Raw genomic sequence first — 27,139 nt, 5'->3', positions numbered from 1 at the left:
CATGACAATCATCACACATTTCTCATAATTGCAGCACACCTGCTTCACTGTCACATGTGAAAATCATAATCACAGGAATGATCTAAGTTCTAATTTAAAAGAGTATACCTAGCAAGCTGTGTTAAAAGAATATGGCATAAACAAACTGAAAAATATGTTTGTACAGTAAACATAAATATTAGAAACATGAAATCTGAAACTTATAAACGAGCATACTTTGGCTGTGACCATATGAGGCTGAATAATCTACCACAACTATTTTGCAGGTATTGTTACTTTCCACAACGAAACAAAGACAATGAACAACTGATTATTACTTATAACACTTCATACCACTGTCCATATTACATGCAGGCAGATCTTATCCCTGACATATTATAGCTTATAACATACATACAAGGGAAGATTCATCACTGGTCTTCCTCACACATTTACTTACGAAGATCTACACAACATCCACACCGTCATGTGGCATAAATTTTGTCACGCCTTTACACAGTATTCCTGGAACTTAGATAAAATTCTACATAAAAAACAAAAATTTCCTTGCACACAAGTTTAAGTATTTGGCATTAAGATTATTAAGAAAAATTATGAAGTTTGCTCTTCATCTTCGCAGAAGACTGAACTTAGTCTTATCTTTTTTTTTTAAAAAAAAAAATTACAGTGCAGAAATGGCAAGACGACAACAACAGATGTAGTATACAACATTGAGATTACAATGTAACAAGAACATATAATGGAGTATCAAATGCAACGTTCCTCATAGCAACCATGAATCACAGAGCACCGGTGTTGCAAGTTGCAGAATTTGTTTAGCCCTTATAGGTTCCAAGATAACTCTTGCAGACTGGACACTTGTGCTGGACAATCTTGCAAGAATCCATGCAATATGGAATACAGCTACACAGAAAGCACCTGTGAAAGAAAGGCTGCTCTGTATTTCCAATTTATTTGTGCAAAACAAACAGTATGGGGTTTACTGAAGTAACAGTAGCATTATTAATGCAGAGAGAGTTGCAACACATTTCCTTACTGTAAATTTCATATAAAATGAGTCTGTTATATGTCAACAAAAAATAGAAACCAGATTAAAAGGAACTGTTACGGACTGCTGAATCAGTATGAACCAGAACCCATCATCAATGGGTGGCATCACCACCACCACCACCACTTAGGGTCACAATTCGAACGGCTGTTAATGGAATGGTGGCATACAAAGTACATGACACATTCAAGTACAGGTAAGGTGGCAGGAAATATGATTATGTGACTTGTGAATGATACCTGCTGAAACAATTTTTAACTTAATTACTTTGAGCATAACAATTCTTAAAATTTGGTGATTATGAAAAGGCCAGATTGCTACTCACACTGAAGATGATATACAAAGTTACAAACAGGCACAACAGACTGTTACACACTAGGCTTTTGGCCAAGGCTTCTTCAGAAAAGAAAGGATGGCCACCAGAGATGGTGGTCACGTATGTGTGTGTGTGTGTGTGTGTGTGTGTGTGTGTGTGTGTGAGGTGTGCCTGCTTGTGTGAATGCGTGTGTGTGTTTTTCTCTTTTTCTGATGGAGGCTTTGGCCAAAAGCTTAGGGTGTAACAGTCTTTCCGTTGTGCTTGTGTGGAACTCAATGTGTTATCTTTACAGTGAGCAGCAATCTATCCTTTTCATAACCACTGGTGATCCATCATTGGCTTTCTGTTGTTTAATATCTGGTGGGAAACTCAGATGCTTTTTGGGCACAAAGATATCTTAGAAACAGACCATATATCAGGTTTTTAACTAATTTGGTTGGATCTTCTTCTTCAACTACCCTATCATTTAGATTTAATTTAAATAATGCCATAATTGTAGTAGCACAAAGTTGTGTTCATTCAAACATTTACATGTGTAATGTGCAAGCTCTTCTTCATAGCTGGCAAAGTGTGTGGTGAAGAGTACAGTGACTAAGGTTAGACAGAAAAAAAATCATGCGCCATGTATCTATGACAATGCAACCAAAAAGTGCAGAACTATGAAGAGTGCATAAATTGTTTATATGGATGAGACTAGAAAGAAAAGATGGGGATATTTTCCAGACGTCTATTATCCTTCTGATGGGCACTATCAAAAAGCTTATTTTTAACGATTAGAAGTGAAAGGTATATGTGTTAACATTTACTCCAATAGACAATGTAAATGGCAACAGACGTTAGTTATGTGTTTCTGATGGCGTATAAAATATTTTGATTACCTTGCAATGACCACCTAAAAAGCAACCTTTGTAATCAGTCAACAATTCTTTTCATATTTCCTTAATAATTCAATATGCAATCTTAACACCTCTCTGTCTAATTACTGAAAGACTTCATTCCTTCCATCATTTCCAATTTTTTTTGCGTCATTAAGCGCGTAATAAAATGTTGACTCACTGGAGCTTTTCCCTCGTGTGATATTGTCATATTTTTAGACTGTGTGTATTATAAAATTCTACTTGAAGAAACTAAAATGACAGTGCATTAACAGCTTCAGTTTTATATAGATTGGATTTTTATCTTCTTAACAGAAAGCAGGACTTTACATTGAGTCAACACAGAATGGCAGAGAAAAGGGTGTGAAATTCCATAAAGTTTATTGCTGTGGGTACTCTCACACTTCACCTATACAACTGATCTTCCAAGACAATAAAGGACTGTTCACAAAATAATGTTTGCCAATGATGAGGATGTTAATCAACTGCCAAACTCCACCATACAGTCCAGGTGACGGCTAAGCAAGTCTACAATTGTGACTCTTCAAACTTGCCCAGCAGACATGTTGTAAATAGTTTTCATGGGTTTGTCGCCAGATGACGTTGTGCAAATTCCACAATATTTCCTCGGAGCAACTGTCCGACATGCCATCTTCAAGTCGTTCAACTTTGCTGGTGGCTAGGTACGACTGTCGTACCTAGCCACCAGTAAGGTTGAACCACTTGAAGATGTCATGTTGGACAGTTGCTCTGAGGAAATATTGTGTAATTTGCACAACGTCATCCGACAGCAAACCCACGAAGACTATTTACAAGTCTGCAATTGGTCCAGATCAGATGGTTTCAATGTTAACCTCAGTTTCAAAGTAACAAAAATCATCCAATGGTATCAGAAATGGAGATTAATGAGCACTGAATGAAACACTACGTACAAAATTCCTTATTTTTCAGCAGGGTAACACACGAAACTTTTACTTTTAAGTAAGGTCTACAGAATACAGTTAATGAATGAATTATTTAAATTTTGATTATTTTGTCGAACATACAGCTATTAATTACCTGTACTTCTAATATGGGTCTACAGCTTCTATATATTTTTAAAATTATGTCATATTCTGTTTTAGCTGTTACTGTTTTTATTTCGCTATTGCAATTTCAGCATTTGTGCTGCTTTCAAGCACAAGATTTGATGTTATATTAAGTTAATATTGTTGCTGTAGAACTGAGTTACACTTTATCATATGTTGTTATTAAAAAGATACGTTGATTTGTTATTGATATGTAGGCTGAAGTAAGTAAAAATTAATTTCTTGTAATAAGAATATACAGCTTCTCTAAATCTTTTAATTATGTCCTATTCACTTTTAGCTGTTACTTTTTTTATTTATACAACATATTATAACATCAAATATTTTAAGTATATTAATGTTAACAAACTTCAGTAATATATTTTCTCAACATGTTTATTACGCTTTGCAAATGCCTGAAAAATGGCACAAATGCGAGAATTCCAACAGTGAAATAAAAACACTAACAGATAAAAGCAAATATGATGTAATTTAAAGTAAACGTTGTCCTCAGATAGAATACGTACGCAGGGGATGAGTTGGGGGATGGGGGTGTGGGGAAGAGCCACAGGAGTAGAAAGTAATCAATGCAGTTTGAGTTATTTAAAGAAAAAAACACTATCCAGTGCAACAGACATGATATATTAAAAATTATGAAGTAAAAGCAAGCAATGAAAATCTTACTAGATAGAAGTTGAACATGGGATTTTGGAGAAAGATTATGTGCAGTAACATATTACTCTAAACCAATACTCCACACCCAATCGGAATATCGGATAAAAATTTACTTTCCATTTACAAATAATGGATAAGTATTCACTAGAAGCAACACGAAAAATTGTTGATTCTCTCTCTCTCTCTCTCTCTCTCACACACACACACACACACACACACACACACACACACACACACACACACACACACACAGGTGTACATATATTAATAAAAATACGATAGAGAGAGAGAGAGAGAGAGAGAGAGAGAGAGAGAGAGAGAGGCAGGCTTACACGAATGAAATAGTAAGTCAGAACAAATTACAGTGACAAGCTACTATGAAATGTAACAAACAACAACAATAAGCTGTATATTAATGTGGATGAATTAGAAAGCCTTTGCCCCTATTTTTCTTTCAGTCAAATTACAGCAGCAAATGTGAAGTTGACATATCCATTCCCAGTGGTGAACCTTTCTTGGACCAGACCGGCCAAGACTGTTTAGGTACTTAGCACATAAGAAGTATCCACTGTGCATGTTTCAATTTTGGTTTGTGCAAAAATGATGTGAGAAGCACAAGCACAGGAAATCGTCACGGCGTGCTGCTGTCTTCAGTCTCTACCTGCTCTGGAGGCAGCGTTAACACTTTGGCAGCACAGCTTCGCAGTGTTTCGGAAGGTGTGGAGGAAGTACCTCTGCTGCTGACAATGTGAACACTCACTTCAGATATGTTGTCCTGAGTACTACTAGGTTTGTCACCATTGAATATATTGAATAAGAGAATGACTAAATACAGAAGAGTTCTCTAGAAGACAGTTTCGCAGAAAGACTTAAGCACTCTTCCAGCACCTGCACATTGCAATGAGTATTCCGAAACAGTTCATTTGGCACCCAAGGTGAAGGATACGGATAAGAGGCACTGAAATGAGGGAGCTTTTGAGATATGAAAAAGCAGTTTTCAAGAAATATACAATGTTGCCCAGAGCAACTGAAGTCAACAATGGAGAAGATATACATGAGCAAATGCTGTAGTGTTGTCCAGTGTATTTACAATATTTACGAAAAAATAATTCTGTGATTTGGGGAGGGGGGCCTAAATAACAAAATTGTTACAACAGAAGTAGTAAATAAAATTAATTGACCACAGCACCCTGGTCAACTAGCAATATTCAGTGTTGTAATAGCTGTTGACTTGCCAGTGAAGAAATATTATGTTGATGAAAAAGAAGATTTTTGTCATGCTGATTCCACGGCTAGGAGGGCTCAGAAACCTCAGAGCGGCTTGCAGCAACCAACCAACACAACAGCAGCATCCCTATGCTTCACAGTTTGACAGCTGGTTAGCTGAATACAGCAATGGCTACACAACAGTACAGCAAGAAATCACTCTGTCTCGTCCACACACAACGAATCGGCCAAGCTGTGCCCCCTATTAGTTGCAAATTTTAATTTGGTGTGTGAAATTATACATAAACACTCTTCTATGTTGTGCAGTGTTGTACAAATTGCCTAATGATAATTCATATTTATGTCTGCTTGTGTCTGTATATGTGTGGATGGATATGTGTGTGTGTGCGCGCGCGCGAGTGTATACCCGTCCTTTTTTCCCCCTAATGTAAGTCTTTCCGCTCCCGGGATTGGAATGACTCCTTACCCTCTCCCTTAAAACCTACATCCTTTCGTCTTTCCCTCTCCTTCCCTCTTTCCTGATGAGGCAACAGTTTGTTGCGAAAGCTTGAATTTTGTGTGTATGTATGCGTTTGTTTGTGTGTCTGTCGACCTGCCAGCACTTTCATTTGGTAAGTCACATCATCTTTGTTTTTAGATATATATTTCCTACGTGGAATGTTTCCCTCTATTATAACTAATGATAATTCAGTGTGATTTCACAGGCATACTGTTGTTCTTTACTAAAAGCTCTTCACCACAGGAAAGATAAAGGCAAATATAGCAGTTTTATTTGCTAATCTAGAAGAGTTGTCAATCACTAGTACAGCTCAAATGAAGCAGTTAAAAAATTAGACAGGATATTAAACAATATTACAAGGACAGACCTCAGAAGAAATATCTACAAAAATAGACTCTGCAAATAGTAAAATTACCAATATAGACATAACGTTAGTCAAATTACATAAGGAGTTACAAACTGAAATACATAAACAATGTGATTTAGTCCAGAAGGAGGTAACAGGACAATTCAAAGAAGTTTAAAGTAAAGTAACAAATACAGAGGAAGAATCCGCACAGGAATTCAGAGATACACATAACCAAATCTCAGTGACATGACACCAAGAAGAAGTACTAGAGCAGAACAGAGATTCTGATGATGTAATTGGTGGTACAAACACTTCAGCTAGTTTGGAGGAACACCTACAAGTAGATGAGTCAGAGGTACATGAGAAACTTTAATTCACTGACGCTAACACAAATTCTTTGGATGATACCGTAGTACACCAGAAGGAATTAATAAAGTTCCAACCAGATGGGTGTGTACATCTTCTGTACATCCCGTTTAATTTTTAAAGCAATTTAAGGATGTATTACCAAAAGTCTGGGCAGATATGACTAAAATGAACTTTTATTCTTAAACATTTACAACAGGAAGTGATATATTAGAGTGCAAAATACCAGTGTACACTTAAAACTGTGTCCATTTGAAGCAGCATTTAGAAGATACTTTTTGTGTCCTAGCAAGCTTACTAAAGTCTGACTATTGTAAACCTCAGCATGAAAAATATTTGTGCTGTACTAATACGTAAGTGAAAAATTGATCTTTGATTTCAGTATGTCAGAGAAGTAAGCTTATTAGTAAAGATACACACAGGTATATTGAATTTAAGCACTGCAGTAATCAGTTTAGAAATGCAAATCTGTATTTAAAGGAAGCTTTAAGCTATAACGAGTTTTCAAATGACGATTTTCGCATGAGATACAGTGAATGTCAGGAAAGTGGCACTACGTGTGGAGATACTGAAATATTTACTAATTTTAAGCTTTATTTCAGCAAGCTTATGACTTTGAATGAACATATGGATGAGTTATTAAGTTATGGACATATGGTACATGCAATGACATGCCATTTACTGTTAGCTGAGAGAATAAGGTTTCATGATAGACAACACTCTGTGTTGTATAAGGCATTCTATGTTCTGCAGATATACTGAATTTAATCACAAGAAGATAAAGATTTACAATATATTTACAGCCCAAACTCAGGAGGTGATTAGGTGAGCTTCTATTGAGTGCACGTAGAAGCACTGTGGATTTTACTTACCTGAGACAATTATTATTTATTGGTTTGTAAAAGGAAAGAATAGCAATGAGAAAATTTACTTATCATTAGTTAACATCAAGTATAGATTTAAATGTCAGGAATTCATTTCTGAAAGTATTTATATGGAGTGTAGACATGTATGAAAGTGAAACATGGACAATAAATAGTTTAGACAAGAAGAGAAAAGAAGCTTTCAAAATGTGGTGCTACAGAAGAATGCTGGAGATTAGATGGGTAGATCACATAACTAAAGAGGAGGTACTGAATAGAACTGGATTTGTGGCACCACTTGACTAGAAGAAGGTATCAGTTGGTAGGACGTGTTCTGAAGCATCAAGGGATCACCAATTTAGTACTGGAGGGCAGCGTGGAGGGTAAAAATCGTAGAGGGGGACCAAGAGACGAATACACTAAGCAGATTCGGAAGGATATAGGTTGCAGTAGGTACTGGGAGATGATGAAGCTTGCACAGGATAGAGTAGCATGGAAAGTTGCATCAAACCAGTCTCTCGACTGAAGACAACAACAACAACAACAACAACAACAACAATTAATGTTATTGTGTGTTCATCTGTTTTTGTTTGCTGTAACGTAGAGTTAAGTGTTAAATGCAATAGTTGGTTCAGCAACAGAGCATAAACTCAATACTGAGAAAAAAGTTTCTTGAACACTGAAATGACAAATGAAAATTTATAGCAAGGCCTGGATTCAAACCTCCTGCTAACTAGGCAGATGTGCTAACCACTATGCCACCCTGACAGTGTGGTTTTGACCTAATGCACGGACCATCCTAGCATGCCTCCTCCCCCAATGCAAGTGGGCTGAGGCCTGAATTGGAATTTGGGTTAAGAAGGGAGTCACGCCAGGATAGTCCGTGCAGCTGTGCAAAGCAACTTTGTCAGGTTGGTGTTCTGACTAGTGAGCAGGAGACCTAGGTTTGACTCCTGGCCTTGGTACACATTTTCATTCATCACTTCAGTCTGCATGTACACATCACAGGTGTTTAAGACTTCAAAAGAACTGTGGAACTAGTTTCATTTCATAAAAATAAATTTCACTTCTTGCTCGCAACCAGATGAAAGATATTCATGTAAAGATGTTGCTCAGGCAATTAACATGGAAAGAGTATCACTGCGCGCACTTCAATTTTGGTTTGTGCAGTGATGGTGTAAGAAGTGTGAGCACAGGACATCAGCAAGGTGTGATGCTGTCCAGGGTCTCTACCTGCTCTGTAGGTGGTGTTTATACTTTGGCGTAATCGCTTGGTGGTGTTTTGGAAGGCACCTCCGTTGACAAAGTAAACACCCAAAAACAGTCGATAGAAACTGTTGAGGAATGTCACTCTCTTATGGGCTGTTCTAAGACCCACTTCAGCTATGTTGTTCGAGTAATGAGGCAGTTGTCCCCACAGACTGAATATATTGTATGTGAAGACAACTAAATACCGAAGATTTCTCTGAACAGTAGTGACATCATTTTGTAGTGAGTTGGGATTGTTGTGAGCTCTCTTACAGCCCTTGACCCTATGCAGCTGGAAACGAAGTTAGTTGGTTGGTTGGATTAAAGGAGGGAGAAAGGAACCAAACTACGAGGTCATCAGTGCCTTGTTCTGAATAAAACAATGCCCCAAGTGTGAGAATAAAACAAAAGAGACTGGCAACTCAAAACGGAATGAAAGGAAAAAATCACAAGAACGATGAAAGGCAACAAGCATGTAAATGGACAAAAGGGGACAAGAAAACCACAGAAATGCAATAAACTGGATGAAGAGATTAAAACAACAAAGCAGATTACCATGGATGGCTGACCATGAGAATAAAAAGGAGAAGCCAGCCACTCTGCAACACATTAAAACCTCCATCCTAGAAGCACTAGGGTAGAGGACACAGAGCAACAAAGGACATGCACTAAAACTTAGATCAAATGATAAAACCCACCCTCACGAATAAAACGTAAAACTAAATCAAACAATGAGTCGTCGTCAGATAAAATTAGCGGCAACGAATCCAGTAACCCACGATTTCGTTGGTGGGCATTCAATGTGGGACAGTGTACCAGAACGTGTTCCCCACCATCAAGGGGGCAGGTGTAGTCTCCCGGTTCGGAGGCGACAGGAATTCAAGGAACTGATGGGGCGACAACTGTTATAGCGGTGGTGTATGAAGTGGTCATAGCCACATGATGCAGGCGCTCAAATTTTCTCTTAGCTTCATTTGTAGGTCAGTCAGTCCAGGGTCTAATATTCCATGATTTTCCTCTCTTTCTACAAAATCCTGCACTCTGGTGAGCAAGGTGAATGATGCTCCCTGCATTTGACACTGATGGGAGGCTGGGCACATGGAGTACTGGTATGCGACGGACGTCCACAATCTCGACAGGTGGGGCGGGAAGACATATGGCCGAACTTCCAGCACTTAAAGCACCGAATCAGGGGAGGGATATATGGCTTGACGTCACAGCGGTCACCATCACCTTGACCTTCTCAGGCAATGTGTGACCCTCAAAAGCCAAGACGAAGACACTGGTGGCAACCTGGTTATCCCTCGGACCCCGATGAATGCGCCAGACGAAATGAACACGTCACCGCTCTAAATTGGCGCGCAGCTCATCATCAGACTGCAAAAGAAGGTACCTGTGGCATATAATACCTTGGACCATATTTAAGCTCTTATGGGGCATGACGGTAACAGAAACATCTGCCAACTTGCCACAAGTGAGTAATATCAGTGACTGGGCAGAGGATGCTGTTTTTATCAAAACCGACCCAGAGCGCATTTTGGACAAGCCCTCCACCTACCCTAACTTGTCCTCCAAATGCTCCACAAAAAACTGAGGCTACATGGACATGAAAGATTCCCCTTTAGCTCTCATATTTGAGGTACCGGGGCAAATAAGCTTCACTGCCATCCTTAGTCTGGTGTTCCTCCCATGGCGTGACCAGGAAGGAGAATGACTTGGGGTCATATTTCTTAGCACTGAAGTTGGACTTTGCCCACTTACAGACTGCTGGCGGCGTACCACCAGCAAGAGATGACGTACTACACTTCATGGCGTGTCATCCGCCCTGATGCCACCCACTCCGACCAGGGGCCCTCCCCACAGGTGCCATCCAGCCGCAGCAAAGGCCACCTGGCAGGATGGCCATTGCCAGGAGTCCTGATGCTCCAGGGTGATGGGCATCTACTCCTTGACATACGTGGGAAGTTAATGGTGCAGGCATCAGCAGAGCGATCCCTGTGTTGTCAGAGGGCTACAACAAACACAGTACATGGCAGCCCCACCAGAACGGACTGGCTACTGTGCTGGATATGAGGTGCAAAGAAGTCCATGGTCAACGTCGGTACAGAAAGTGACACTGCATAGTGCATGGTGGAAAAAACATCCCGGAAGGTGTCCTCACTGAAGATATGGAGAATGAGCGGGACTGCAATGCAACGATGTGACAGTGGGCTATAGATCTCAATGCATGATGGACACGATGCACCATGTAAGGTACCCTTCCCCAATTGGCTCACTCTTTGGGAAAATTTTAAAAAATGAAGGTGAAATCCTACTGGGGACTATCACATAAAGGCCAAAACGTGCGAGACTCCTTTTAGTCGCCTGTTACGACAGGCGGGAAATACTGCGGGCCTATTCTAACCCCCAGTTGCATGGCACAACCAGTGGCACAGCACTGCAGGTCCACAGCTTCAAGAAAGCATGAGAAGGCAACTGTAAATCTTCAGTAACGTACAAGTGGTCTTGAATAACATCAAGTAACAGATCAAATGAGAAGTGAGAACTGAGTTATACTTGTAATCAGAGTTTTCTTTGGAGCAAGGGACAAATGTCCATTGAAATCACCAGGAAAATGCAGCCCACATACAGGTAAAAATGTCTCAGCTTAAGAAGTTTGAGGTGGTCGTATGTGAGTGCACAAAAGGCCGTGAAGACTTGCACGACACTTTGGATTCCGAGAGGTTGCATTTGTCACTGAATGACAACAACATTTCCTGCATGGATGAAATTGTGAAAGCAGATTAGTGTGTATAACTCGAGTACATTTCCAATTGGGAGGAAGTGCCGAGGCATCCTCAATGTGGTCAACGTGGTTATTCTCCATGACAACACCAGTCCACATGCGGCAGTCATGATTGCTGACAAGCTCCAATCATTTCACTGAGAAAGTTTGGACCACACACCATACAATCTGGATCTCAGCCCTAGTCATTTCCAAGTTTTCGGTCTGCTGCAGAAGTTCCTGCCAGGACAGTCATTGATATGCAATGAAGCAGCCAACACAGAAGTCCGATGGTTGTTACGCTGTCAGTTGGATAAACTCTACCACAGACACACCTCAAATTTAGTACTGTGAGGGGACAAATATCTGAACCAGTATGGAAAAATAGACTAAAGTATGAAGAACATAATGTACACTTGTAATTAGCTGTAAGTACCTCCTTTCAGTTAATAAGAAATAGTGGAAAAGACTTTCTAATTTGCCATCTTATAGGCTTCATCAATACATAAAATGATATTGGTAGGACATCTCTAACACACATTACATAAATTTTCTGCACCTAACTTTTCTATTACTTTTCCTGAAAGTGTGGTAAGCAATACCACATTTTATAAAGCTAAAAGCAAGTTCACACCGACCAAGACTAACACATTTTCTTTTCCAATTACACAATAATGGCAGCTCAGGACTTTTCTGGTAACTGTGCTTGCAAAAATGTGAAGGACTTTGGTTATTTCACACTTACCCAAGAAGGCAAAGAATAATACAAGCGATGTGAGCCCCAGCCTGATTTTCAGTGACCGTGCTGGTTTTAATGTCTGAATGGCACATAGGACACCGCAGTCTGCAAGGTTTTGGTCCTACTGCCACAGGTCCATTAACAAACACTGTCAATTTAAAAAAAGGTTCTATTAGGAAATTCATTATTAAATTTTAGAACAAAGAAGGAACGAGAGCAAGACAAATGCATAAAGGTTGATAATACAATTATATTAAAATCTAACACAAAAGTTGCATTATCTACATTTTTAAACAACTTCTGGAAACAAACTTTGCAAGTTGTGCAAAAAAGCAGTAAGGTTGTTTTTGATATTCCATATCTGAAGTTATGTCTCGATAAATGATGCACTGTCTTGAAATAAATGAATAAATTACCTGCTGTTGTTACTGATGTCTGCTGGGGTGCGGGAGGCTGAGGTGGTGGAATGTTCGTTTGTGGAATGGAATGTGGCTCACCACTTGGAATAACTGGGAAGAGAGAAATCCTTTATTTCAAACACAAGAATAGAACATGTAACATCAAAACATCACTCCAGGTTATTTAAGAGTTGCAACATGCATTACATTGAGAATTAGCTTTTCCCATTAGTGTAAGTAACAAAAATTCCACAGTTAGCACTCTATGCAGTCTGGAATTTCTATATGAGTTCTCGTTGTCCTGGCTGCTGCAGTTCCTCTCACTAAAATGTGAGAAAACATAGTTTGTACAATTCTGTACAGTAAATGGTGTAACACCATTGATAAAAATAGACTATGAGCAGAAGTCTGTTGCTAAGGCAGAATATTCAAAATTTCAGGGTGTGTGCACTGATGAGAAATTGAACTGAAAGAAACACATCAATGATCTGCTACTTATGATATTGGGGTTATTGCAAATTTTGGTAATAGACATATCAGTAAATTAGCCTACTATGCCTATTTTCATTCACTGCTTTCACATGGCATCATATTTTGGGTCAATTCATCGTTAAGAGAGAAAGCATTCTTTGCACAAAAGCATGTAATCAGAATAATAGCTGGAGCCCACCCAAGATCACCTTCCAGACATTTAGGATATTCAAAGTACCTTTGCAATACGTACATTCACTTATGAAATTTGTCATTAATAACCCAACCCAATTCAAAAATAACAGCAAAGTGCATAGCCACAACACAATAACAGAGGATGATATTTACTATTCTGGATTAAATCACACTTTGGCACAGAAAGTGGTGAGCTCTGCTGCCACAAAAATCTTTGGTCATTTGTCAAATAGCATTACAAGTCTGATAGATAGTCAACAAACATTTAAAAGCAAATTAAAAGAATTTCTGAATGACAACTCCTATTACTCAATAGACGAATTTTTAGATATGAAGTAGTAACAAAAAAATTATTTTGTATATAGAAAACTTATGTTAAAGTGACACGTTTCACATCATTACGAAAAGTTGTATTCATGATATATGGAACAAGGATTAATGTTATGCATGTATTTATGTATGTATGTATCTGCCTGAAACTTATCTCTTAACTTCAATATTCTCAACAAACGTAAGCATCTTGTCTTAGCTTGAGACTGTCAGAATAATTGCTATGCAGCAGTTTTACAGTACACGATAATGTGAGATATGTTTGTGCTACACATATAGATTGAAAGCCTAGTAGGATTATGAGTTGTCATAATATCAGAAACTCTATCTGTTAATTCCAAAATCTTCTGTAACTTCCTATTCTGATAAACACTTATTTATATCACAATTCTTCAGCAGCAGACAAGGACAAGGCAAACACTTCAACCATCATTTCACAGTAAAGTATTCCAATAATATAGAGTATGTATATAATACATCAAATAAAAATAGTTATAAGAGCAACGGAATAAATGTGCTATCAACCCGAGCATTCCTTTTGAACATCCAATTTACATTAACAGGGATGATCTTCTGAAGGCAGTAGGTCTTTGCCTTCCGCCAATCTGAGCACCCATTCACCTACTCATTTAGAAGAGGTCTAGAATCATAGCTGTACTGTTGATCCACCCCTCCACGTTAATTTTCCAACCAAAACTTGAGATTAAGTGACAGAAACTAGCCAGATTAGTCATTACCTGAACAACAGATTTCATGATTATGGTCTGACACTCGTATAGTCAGCCACATAATGACATTGTAACATAATAAGAAGCAGAAACAATTTCTATATACTATGTGACAATGAACAAAGTTACATATACGCCTAATCACAAAATAATGAGCAGAAACAGAAGCTCTTTATCTTCCTACAAACGTGAAAGGTTTATATATAATTTTACCAATAATGGACTACATTATAAAAGAACCACTGAAGAGCACGTATAGCTCTTACAGGGATGGAATTTTACCTTCATAACAGAAAGCATGTCGCCAAAGTTAAAATATATGTTGCAAGAACAAAACTAGCCTCAGAAAAGGGGAACATAACATTGAGCATCCTGTAGGAGCGTACATAATATTCCAACGACTGGTAACAAGTGTGCTAATCAAGGATAAAAACCTCAACATTACTAAACTTAGATCAGATGGTAATCAAACAGGTCAGTAACTGAGTCACAGCTAACAGTTTAAGCCTTCATCTTCCAAAGCCTTTTATTATGCAATTTCAAAGAAGAAAGAAAAAACAGCATTTTTGCATCAGAACTAGTCATTATTAATCACAGAATAAATGAAACACTGCGTGAAGAAACACTTAAGGGTCCAGCCGAGTGACTAGTTAAATTGGAGTCAACACGCAGACAAACTTGCCAAGAAATTGAGTTTAGCATGTTATGACTTTAGAAGTGTCTTGTTTGAGTTCCAGCTTATACCATCTATTTTCAATTCCTGTTATCTTACCAAATCGTTTTGTGGGAAAGTGCACCTAAAATACTTTTTCAGCAGAAACTAGCTCTGGGAATATTATGTAGACAATTCAGTTCACATCTAGCTGAGGCTTCATTTAACAATGGGAAGGCCAGGATGGAATAACAACAATATTATGGAAAGGACAGATTTCCTGCTCACTCTATAGGGGAGACATTTAATTGCAACTAGGCACAGTGGAAAGACTGCTATACATTTTAGCCTTTGGCCAAAGGGGCTTTTCCTGAAGTAGGAAAACAAACAAACAAGCAAACACACACACACACACACACACACACACACACACACACACACACACACACCCTACCTATGACCAATATCTGTATCACTCAGTTTTAGGAAACTGAACGAAGAACATGTTTGGTGGCACTATCTCTGAGAGGCTGCTTAAATCTGCGTGTACAATGGCCTGATTGGTTAATGTCAACACTAATTAATTCTGAAATGGCGCAACACATCGAATTTTTTTCTTAATTATTATTTCTCAGCACAAGCTACCCAGCAACACCCTTACAAGTTTTTCCGATTGTTTCTGACCGTCCTGTATACAGCAGAACTACTGCACCATTACTTAGGGTATTTAAAGTGGGGAACACATAAAATGAAGCACATATACAGAATTAAGTCCCAGGTAATAGCGCAGCGGTGCAACAGAACAGAGCAGAGCTGCGCATCGGGCAGCTGCCGTGGTGCTGCTTCGCGTTCAGGTTTAGTGGGGCAGAGAGCAGTGCAGCAGATGGCAGGCTCGCTTCACTGCGTGGATAGCTGGCTGATCTGCAACCTTCTTCAAATGATTTTAAGAAACTATTTGGTAAAAAAAAAAAAATCTTTCACATCTCATAGCCTTAATCGTCAGCTTTTGGTTAACTGCTTATCATTGTGTTGATCATCATAGTTGCTGTGCTATTACAGGATTAAGTGAACTACTGTGAGAATTACGATAGGTTTGCATTGAAAAACAGGAGTCACTACGAATTTCTGTTTGGGGCACATTAGGTCATACGTTTTAATGTATGAAATGAAGCTAACATAATGAATTATTCTTTAAACTTAGAAGGATATCGCCACCTATTGCCGCTCTTGAGAAAATTGATCATATGTAAAGTGCTTCATCCTGAACGTATGTGCTAGTAAAAAAGCCAGAATGAAATATTTGTGACATTCCTCGTATCTCAAACAGTTTGAGATACTGAAACGAGATTTTGGCAAATGATAGTACACAATAAGAATATTTTACCACCTGAGTAACAGGCAAAACTTCCACATATAACCAATATTCAAGCAACCACAGATTTTTCCAATGGAATAATGTCATTTATACGGGCAATCGATAGCTGATGAAACAAGAATTGTTATAGGTTCCTAGAAAGCATTGTGGAGTCAACTACTAAAGTGTTATGGGATTACCTCCAGCCACTCCACATATGAGTGCCTTCTTCCAAATACTGTTATATAACATACAGAATTTTCCAAACGAAGTCAGTGATGTTGACGGAAAACACATTCATCTTAAATGCCCAGAAAATTCTGATCCAATGGTTTACAGTTATAGAAATTCTCATTCAATCGTACTACAAGCAGCTGCAGATCCTCAGGAGATATTCATTATAACTGATGTTGGGGGACATGGGAAGGAAAGTGAAGGTAGTACATTTTATTTTTCTAATGTGTTTAGCTTGTTTCATGAAGGGGAGCTTAATATCCTGCCAGACTGTTGACTACCAAAGACATAATTTGTGTTGCTTTTTGTATTCACTGAAGATAAGGCATATCCATAGTTGCAGCATTTTGTGAAACCTTATAGTCGATGGGTTTTAGATCCATGGAATGAATATTTTAACAAATGCTTTTCCACAACATGGTGATTAACTGAATGTCCTTTTGGAATAATGAGCACAAAGTGGAGCACACTCTGGAAGCCAATAGAAACTTCACCACAATTTGTTGATGGTATTGCGAAGTGTACACATTCCCACAACATTGTCATTGACCTACACTTACCTCTGAATGTCGATGAGCAACATACAGTAGACATCAAGCATTCTATGCAAAGCATTTATTGGAGAGGATGAAATTCTAATAGACCTTCAAATGAAACTGTCCAAAAATAGATGGTTTTGAAAAAAATTTCTCACATAATATCCAAAATTTTCATGTGGTTCTCAGCTATTCTATTTCAACTTTATTATCGATTCTCATTTTAAGACAATGAAAGAAATAAGAGATTAATGAAATGTATCCTGTACTTGCAGTCTGTACTTCTGCTGTCACCTCATCACATAACTTGTCCTGAACGAATCAGTTGTAATGATAGTAATTTTGTTGGCTCCATAAAGGATGCTGAGTAAAAACAACTGCTATCAAAGCTTTCACTGATGCCCTTTTCTCAACAGTGCAACAAAAGAAACCCAAGTGTCAGCAACAGTACTGTCTCTGCACTTGCAGCAACAGACGAATGCTGCCACTGGAGTTGCCCGAATGCAGCTAGGCTCATTTGAATACTCTGGTCACCGTGCTCAGAAACAAATGTTTGATTCACTCGGCACTTCTCTGTGCCATTCTGCTCTGCACTGCTGTGCTTGCAGTGCTACTATGATCAAGTGCACTGACCAGCACTTGTTTGTTTTGACAGTGCTGCTCTGCTTGCTGCGCTGCTCTGGTCAAGGCACAACACTCCACTATAACTGCAGCCTAAGAAAAAGGTGCGGCCAAACTTTTAGAAACCATTTCTCACACATAGAGGAAGAAAATACATTGTATGACCATGGACCCGGAAAAGCTTTACTTCCCTGTTAGAGCTCAGTTTCTACAACCGTACAACATATTATCCACCTACTTTGAAATGAAGCCTTCTCCATGAACAGCACACTAGCACTACGGCAAAGCTTGGCTCACTGTTGAACGAATTTTAAGCAGAAGTGTATCTGCACATGAAAATCAGTTGCTGATAGTGCTGTAAATGAAATGGATAAAGCAGCTCTTCCTGTAGCACTCCCCAGACAGTCACATGGTCAACATTACGTGTTGCAGCTAAATGTCACATTGAACCCAGCCTCCTCCAGCTGATGCGTCGTCATCCTTTTATGTCCCCCACTCATCAGTAGTAGGTGTGAACATCCCACACTCCTTACAACACTGGTCAATTGCTTCAAATATTCTCCCATCACAACATTTTTGTTCTGGAAATCTCTCCTAATACAAATATGAAACACCACAGCCATTAACATCTGATAATCCTTATAGCCACCTCCACATTTGAATACTGCACTGTACTGGAAGCTAAGTTCACAATGAACACCAACCAGTTGATGCTATGTGTTTGATACCAGAATGCAATGAAAATAGTCATGTCAGCACAAACAATGAAGAGTGTCACATGTCAACATTATCTTTGTTCAACTGGAAAAAACAAAGCACTACAACTTACTGTACATTCTAATCAAATGTAACCAAGAGGATTACTTGAACATTTCATTTAAGGAAAGTTTCAAGTAATGCTGGTACCTTCTGTTTCTGCATTTTTTTTCCATGATTAATGTGGTTATGAAAAGAAGTAGAAAATGAAGTGATTATGGACCCATCTCCATATAAAACATTTTTTTAATGCTATTTGCAAGGAACACTTCCTGACTGTCTGGCCATATCTGTTTTTATACTCTGTATTTACGCACTACTGGAACTTCGTGTACGACTCATGGTGTACAGGCGGCATGGCTACTAATCCAAAGTTCCTTGATCCTGAGTTTGATACCAGTCACAGCTTAGAATCTGAATAAACGACCATCACATATGATGATACAAGAAGTCACCCTCATTCTGCAATTGGCCAAGGTTGTCAAAACAGCAGGGAGGAGAGGTTAGAGCTTCAGGGCACCATCTTGCCCTGGAGGTGGAAACTACTTCTAAAGGTGTAACTATCAGAAATAATCAACTGCATTAGGCTGCAGAAGGCAATTGAAACCACTACGTTGAAATACAATGTGTGTCCACAGGGCAAACAGTCTTCTAAAAAATCTTTATCAACATTTCTTTGGAAATAATTCTGCAGACAATGTAGTTCCCCACTTGAATTTTCAGGTGGAAAATGCCAAGAGGAAAAAACTAAAGCTAACATTGTATGAATTGGAGCATGGAATGTTAGAAGTCTTAATGTTGAAGGAAAGAATCTAAAGAAAGATGAGCAATCCAAAGTTATAAAGTCAGGGAAATATAATGGAAAGTGGACAGGTATTTTTGGTCAGATGATTACAAGATAAATCGACAATGTCTAGGAGTGATGTACAGATGGTGGTTTCTTTATGAATATAACGTAGGTATCAGGGTGAATCACTATGAGCAACAGAGTCACCAAATTATTATTCTGAGGACTTGAACAAATCCAACACCTATCATCGCTGTAAAGGATTGCATGCAAACATCATGAACTGATGAAAACGAAAGCGAATATGTGAGGAAATACGGGAACTGATAAAGTACATGAAGGAGGATGAGAAGTTGATAGTCCTAGGCAATTTGAACTTTATGGTAGGGAGGGAATGGAAACTGAGGTAGCTCAACAATACGGGCAGAGTGAAAAATGAGACTGGAGAAAGGCCTTTGAAGTTATGCCACAGGTATCAAATGGTTGCAGTGAACTCAACCTCCCAAAATCACAGCAAAAGAAAAAATACTTGGTAAACAACAGGTGATGCAGATGTAGATATCAACTTGAACAAATCATGGTCAGTTGGTTGTTTCATGTCCCATGCATCATTTTTATGGTCAATCATAATAATGTGCGATATATCGTTTTACATTCACACAACACATATACTTGTAAGTATGGCTACAAACTGCTAAATTACAAGCTTTTTTTAAATCCAGATTTGAGTTGGTAATTTCTATCCACTGCCTTTTTCAGATTACAAAAATAGAAATTATTCTATGGAATAGCGGAGGTTGTCAAGGAGACAATGTTCATTTGGTTTCAAATTTAATTTTGTTATCTCTCAGACCTGTCTAACATTTTATATCACTGGATAAGATATCCAAAATTTTTGTTGCAGCGTTGTGCTAAAGACAACCTTACAATGGAGTAATAATGTCAGTTTTTTTCTAGTATTGTAATTATGCACATCATAGTTCCTTTTGAACTGTAGTGGATTACCTACAACAAACTTCATGAGAGATTAAATATAGTGTGAAGCAGTAGTCAAAATGTTTAGCTCCTTAAGCTAAGATCTAGAAGATGATCATTGGTTAGTACCACATAATATTCTTTCAGCAGATGTTGGAGCAATGGAGACATCTTTCTTAAAGATGAGTTACTGCAGAACATGTTTCCATATAACATTATTGAATGAAAATACACAAAATATGTCGACTTAACTGATTAGCCCTTCCCCCACATTTACAATGATTCAAAGTGCAAATGTGTGTCATCCACAAAACTAATTAATTCTGCTTGTTATTTACATTTTTAAAAACAATAGTGGACTACAGACAGAGTCTTATGGAACTTCATGAGTGATTAGTGGTAAGACAAGATTTAGAAATGAAATTCTTGAAATGAAATTCTTGATCATAAATCACACCCATAACTGAGTAGTAATAAGCAATAGGCTTAAATTCATGGCAATAAAGAAAACAAAGTGTTAATAAAATAGGAACACTAAAAATTTAAGACACACTGATATGAAGTCTCAGACTTTCCCACAATAAGTGATCAATGGCTTAGTGTCAAAGGAATGGAATGTAATAAAGAAGGAAAACAGAGGCAAAGAAGACATGGATAACACAAAAACATTTGAGTTTATGGGTAAAAGAAGAAAATGTAAGACTCATAAAAATGGGGCATCAAGACAGAAGTGTCTGTTGCTGAGAAACAAAATTAACAGGAAGTGCAAAGAGGGTACACAATGAATGAGAGAAACCTGTAAATATACTGAAATAGTTATGATTAAGAAAAACTGGTGCAGTGTACAGGGTGATTAAATGTAGCTTTGAGAATTAAAAAGTATAGCTGTTAACCTACAAGATACAGATAGAGATTTGGATTAAATACAGAAGAAAGGATATCCATACTGCAGGAATATGTTGAAAATTAATACGATGTATAGAAACTGTTCCTAAGTGTGACATTAGAGGAGCGTATTCACATGAATGAAATAAGTGACCCAGAAAGAAAGGTAAGAATAACAAGAAGGAAAACTGCGAGGACAGAAATTAGTTTGATTTGAGAATGTGAAAATTTACCAGAGAAGTAATGTCGATGTTGTGCTTACTACTTGAGGCAGACTGAAGAAAAATCAAATACCTTCAAGGTATTTGTAAACCTAGAGAAAATATTAAACAATATAAGGTGAAATAAGATATTCACATGCCTTAGAAGACTGGTGTTGAAGTGCAAGGACAGACAAATAATCAACAACCTCTGAGTGAGAGCAATAACAGTGAAATATAAAGACAGACAAGTTCGTATTAAGAAGAGTGTCAGGAAGAGGGGAAATGTTATTACAACTGTTTGTTTTATTATATATTCACACAGGGAACATCCCACAATGATATAGGATTTATCATCATAATACTCATTTTTATTCGTTTTCTTTGTAAGTCAAAAATGCAAACACCCACAGAATATGTAAGTATGCTTTTCTGAAGATAGGCCAGTTGTTCGGCTGTGATCTTGATGAAGGAACCTGAAATGATTTAGAAAAACCACAGAAACCTAAACCAAAATGGTTGGGCACAACAAATTCCATCATGCCGAATATGAGAACAGTGTATTAACAACTGTTCTGTCTCATTTGGTAGGTCCCTATTGTGCGGAGTTATCTGAACTACAAACAATCTGCTCTAGAACCATAACTTAACCTCCAGATCTGCAAGCATCCAAAATGACATTGGCAATGTTCTACAAAACTAATAGGCTCTGTTTCAAAACTAAATGATTCATGTTGACTGTAACATAGTTGGGAACTTGTAACAAATGGCAAGAGTAACAAATGCCATGAAGTACTGAAAATGAAACACTATTAAAGAACATAATACAAATCATCGACATAAAAGGCTTACTTACATCCCTGAGGCTGCTGCACAGGATATGGCGGCTGTGTTTGTGTTCCCACTGGGGGATATGGCATCTGTTGTCCAGCTGGTGGGTAAGGCATCTGTTGTCCTGCAGGGGGGTACGGCATCTGAGAACTTGCTGCTGGGTAAGGCGGCTGTGCCACAGCTGGTGGATAAGACATCTGTGCCGCTGTCGGCGGGTAGGGCAACTGCTGTGGTGGGTAGGGTGCGTGTCCACCCTGACGTGCTTCAGCTACTGGAGGTGGATAAACAGACATTGCTTGATCATATGACGGTGGAGGTGGGTGGCCCTGAAATTCATTGCCTTCAAACTCTGGCATTGGTGCTGATGGTGCAGAGGCTTTATTCATCTTTCTGCAAGTTGTTCTTAATCACTGCAAACAAAAAAATAGACCACTTTGTGAAACCTTTTACATCCATGGCATGAGCAAGAAATTGAAAAGAATCTTCACTTTATCTCATGACTGTGTTTTATAAATAAATCATTAATCTAAATCTGTGGAACAATTTTGAAATAGTTTTGGAATGACAATTCCAGATGCGATTCTTCATATTTACCTTTCACGAATTCCCCTCTGCTAATTTAACAATGTCTCAATATCTTGTTGACAGTAAGATCATCAACAGCAGTTACTACAACAAGAGGAGGCACTTACCAGAAGATTCAGAAACTGCCACAACATTTGCCTATAGTGACCTACTTATACGAAGAAGGTCCTAAATCATTCACGGAGAGGTTGGATGCCATGAGAACTGCCCGGGAAAGGCAAGGACCCGAGTACGAGTCCTAAGTCGACAGCCACACCCATTACCATTATCAAAGATGAAATGTTTTGCAGAACAGACAACATAGGATTATGAGTTATGTATTCTAGATTGACATTTTGTGACACCTGATGGTAACTGTATGCTGAGTAGTAAATAAAATTTTTGTTGTGCAGTTAGAGAGCAAAAATACAGCTGGGAGTAAAACAGTTTAAAAAATAAAACATACGGAAAGCTGTAGAAACCTGTATGTTGTCATCTTCAGTCCAAAGACTATTTCGACGCAGCTCCAAGCCAGTCTACCTTGTGTACACATCCTCACCTCCAAATAACTACTGCAACCTACATCCACAAGAGACCCTCTGGGAGTTTCACCATCCACAGTTCCCTACAATAGCAAACCAACAATTCATTGATGCCTCACATTGCGTCCTATCAATTGATCTGTTCTTTTATCCAAGTTGTAACATAAATTTCTTCTCTCCTCAATTTCACTTAGTAACTCCTCATTAGTTATTAGATCTACCATCTATTCTTTTGTATTCTTGTATAGTACATTTCAAAAGCTTCTATTCTGGTCATATCTGAACTGTTTATTGTCTGCATTTCACTTTCGTACAACGTTACACTCTGTACAAACAACTTTAGGGAAGATTTCCTAACTCTTAAATTTATATTCAGTGTTGACAAATATTTCTTTTCCAGAAATAGTTTTCCAGCTATAGCCAGTATGCATTTTACATCCTATCTAATTGGGCCACCATCCATTATTTTGCTACCCAAATAGCAAAATCCACCTACTAGTTTTAATGTCTCATTTCGTAATCTAATCCCCTCAGAATCATGCAGTTTAATTCTACAACATATTACTACCCTTATTTTAATTTTTTTGATGTTAATCTTACAACCTCTGCTGAAGATCCTATCCATTCTGTTCAACTGACCTTCCATGTCTTTTGCAGTCTGTACCAGAATTGCAATGTCAGTGGTAAACCTTAAAGTTATTGTAATTCTTCATGCTTTCCCGGCAATCTGTTGACATCTTGGATATTTGGGAATCCAGCCGGATGTTCGCATCGTTCTTGCACGATATTTCAACAGCGTGCCTCGCTGTCTTCTTCAGGTGCTACCTGAGACTGTCTCAGGTAGCACCTGAAGAAGACAGCGAGGCACGCTGTTGAAATATCGTGCGAGAATGACGCGAACATCCGGCTGGATTCCCTTAAAGTTATTTCTTCTCCCTGAACTTCAATTCCCTTTCCAAATTCTCCCCAGTTTCCTTCACTGATTGCTCAGTGTACAGACTGAATACCATCAGGAAACCTTTTAACATCACAATTAAATTTTCCTCTCCTTCTACTATGTGAATAATAGGCATAAGCCCCCAATACTAAAATGACATCCAGAGCTAATACAGTCTTCAGTGTTGACACCTACCAGAGAGACCAAGAGCTCAATGACCAACAAGATATGCACTGTTTGTACAAGGAATGGTTTCACAGTGTCATTTGTCTATGCTGATCTGCAAACTGATATTCAATAGCAGTGATGATAATATTACAGCAATGACATTGCATAAAGAACTCCATATGTCTACAGTGTGATGCATGTGGCCTGGAGTGTAAGATCATAATGAACATTCAAATGGAATGAAAAAGCCACTATACATTGATGTCTCATGACCAGGGGTAAAATCACTACAAGATAAAGATCTCACAGGAAAAATTTCCTATGGCTTGTCCCAGAGAAGTTCCGTTCAGCCTTGCCTCCAAAATCATTTTTACAATAACGTAAGTTGATGAAGTCATTGGAATTTTTTTTATTCAGGAGCAGAACTAGCACTAAAATAACAGAAATAGTTTATTTCTGCAGTTGCAACCTTCAACTGCTCAATCAATCTTGTCAAATAAACATGCACAGCAACAATACCATGCCTAAGGGAATAACTGATTATGCAAATGTTCAAATTTTCAACATCAGTACCTCAGTAATATCTTACTGAGAAATATATTTAAAAAAATTTCTCCTATTTGCAAACTGTCTTTTATCATTCTCAAATGACAGCTTCGATGCTTGTCGATGTAGCAATGGCATGAATGGCTTCGTATTTTTCCTGTCAATTCTGAAATAAATGAATTGCCAGCCGTTTTGTGTCAAATGTTTCTGTCAGTGTGAAACCACTGCTTGAATTTAATATTACTGTCAAGATGGCTATTTCTGAAAGCATCTGTCAAAAACAGGGCACTTTTTGCAATGATGGAGCAAGCAATCTTTTGATTCTATGCTATAGACAGTTTTCCGAGTACGTATCTGTAATCTTCTTGGACTGGATTTCCATTGATCATTAGCTTAACATTCATATGTATTGTACATACAAAAACTGAATATGTTCTAGAAAAACTGAAAGGCACATACAATGTTGGACATAATACACAAAATTCTGAGAATCTAATTTCAGGCCCATTGCAGTCTTGTTAGATGTTGAATAGTTCTTTCAGGTTGCAAAGTAACAGTTGTTTCTCCTTAGTGATCATTTGTCCTTGAATTCTAACAGAAATACAATCTTTGATCTCAGGACACATCCTACTATACTCATCATATTCATAAAATTTTATAATTTGTGACTTTATTTGGTCTTAAATATTTTTTCCGTGCTTCTATTCAGGAAGTGCAAGAATTCTTGTTCCTTCCTTCAGCTTTCTGGTAATGTTCACCACATCTGCTCAGACATTAAATGTGGATGCTATTTTTCCCACTGTCCATATCTGTAGCTGTTCATCTTCACGTGCTAAACCTTACTTCCCTTTCAGCTCTTTTATCACACAATCAAAGTAAATGCAGAATTTGCACAAAGGGCTTGTACCTGGTCGCATCACTTTATCTAGATCAAAGCTATCAGCAATTGCAATTTTATTACTGATGACATCCTGTGCTTCAAGGATCTTCAGTGTTGTGTGGCAACTGGTGCTAACTTTCTGAAACTTGATGGGGGAAGCAATACGTATTGTCAAGCTTGCATTCACTGCCACAGCTACTTCTGTATCTTCATTATAATTTGATTCCGATATTAAGATTTCTATTAACAATTGCTTCTATTCTACTTGCTGCACTAAGCTTCTGGCCTGGCTTCACACAATTCTTCAAAGTTCTAGGCATTGGGATCATTGACTGGCAGTTCTCCTTTGAAGAGGATTGCAGGAAACAGTTTGTTGAGATTCATACCTTGTTAAAAATACAGTTTTGTGATATTAGCATCGAATTCACTAATTGGCTTCAATCGATTTTGCCTTGAGTAAAATACTTTCAAATGAAACTTTGCTGAGTTACCCACTAGTCCATTTCAACATGGATCTATGGCAGAATTACTACTATACCGTGTGGCAAGTAAACTGCAGGTACGATGATTGAGCTTCCTAAACTAGCATAAATTATCAATCAAAATTTGAAGGAAAATGCCTGCAAACTAATAATAATAATAATATTATTTTATTTGTCAGATCAAATGCCACAGACAGACAGGAGTGTGAAGTTTACAATTTATTTACTTTCAGTTTATATGCCCTTAAAAATGAACTGATTCTTGGGTATCCATTTACATCAAATATGCACTTGTCACAACAAAATTGCCTGCATTTGAAGATAAATGTCTTTAAGGAACACATCACCATTTGATTGTTTTAGTTTTTACTTATTAAATATTAATTATTGTTTACTTATTAAATGTTACCCCTTAAACAAAAAATACCAACAAGTGAAAACAAGCATCTAGGAGATGAACTCTGCTCTTACTATTGGAACTAGTTTAAAAACCTTGACTGACCACCAATTTGCGACATTTTAGCCCAAACATTGGTAAAATTTGATGATTAAATTTAAGACACTTAGTCTAGGTCCAGATGTCTCAGTAACTAAACAAGCTTGAAAAGCATGTATTTATCAATTTTTTTGATGAAAAAAAAGAAAAAAAGAAACTGTAACAAAAAATATTTTAGGCTGAAGATATCAGTAGCTGAAATTGGGTTGGCACAGTAACTTCTTTTTGTTCACTTTAAGCAACAGTAGAGGAAAATGTGTTACCTCACTGATCTTGTCCATGTTACATTCGAACTTAGCACCACCAAGTCAGTCAGATTAAAATGAGTTGTTAAATGTGACGATTTATTTATGATATACACTCATTGGCTAACTGACCTCCAAGCTGATAGTCCTGGTGCCGAAAGTACAGAACATCTTGATCTAAAACTTTTTAGAATTTCCTCTGAAACGTATCTGCAGCTACAGCACAAGCTTTAACAAAATTGAGACAGTCAGGTTGAACTGAGATGGAAAGCTACTCATGTAGTAAATTC

At 37.9% G+C, this 27,139-nt stretch overlaps 1 protein-coding gene across 1 annotated transcript in view; it reads right to left on the bottom strand.

Annotated features, from left to right (window-relative positions):
- Window positions 1–658: 658 nt before the first annotated feature.
- Window positions 659–27,139, bottom strand: part of LOC126482063 (proline-rich protein 2-like) — a 38,503-nt gene continuing 12,022 nt past the window's right edge. Inside the window, exons 2-5 of the mRNA XM_050106042.1 lie at window positions 22,015–22,399; window positions 12,453–12,545; window positions 12,043–12,184; window positions 659–918 (exon numbers count right to left, since the gene is read on the bottom strand). Coding sequence (XP_049961999.1) covers window positions 816–918; window positions 12,043–12,184; window positions 12,453–12,545; window positions 22,015–22,375 — 699 coding nt within the window. The 5' untranslated portion in view covers window positions 22,376–22,399 and the 3' untranslated portion in view covers window positions 659–815. The remainder of the gene's footprint in view (window positions 919–12,042; window positions 12,185–12,452; window positions 12,546–22,014; window positions 22,400–27,139) is intronic.

Source organism: Schistocerca serialis, chromosome 1 (assembly GCF_023864345.2).
Source record: "Schistocerca serialis cubense isolate TAMUIC-IGC-003099 chromosome 1, iqSchSeri2.2, whole genome shotgun sequence".
Classification (NCBI taxonomy): Eukaryota; Metazoa; Arthropoda; class Insecta; order Orthoptera; family Acrididae; genus Schistocerca; species Schistocerca serialis.
Note: the sequence above shows the minus strand (reverse complement) of the source record. Positions and strands in the feature narration are given on the sequence as shown.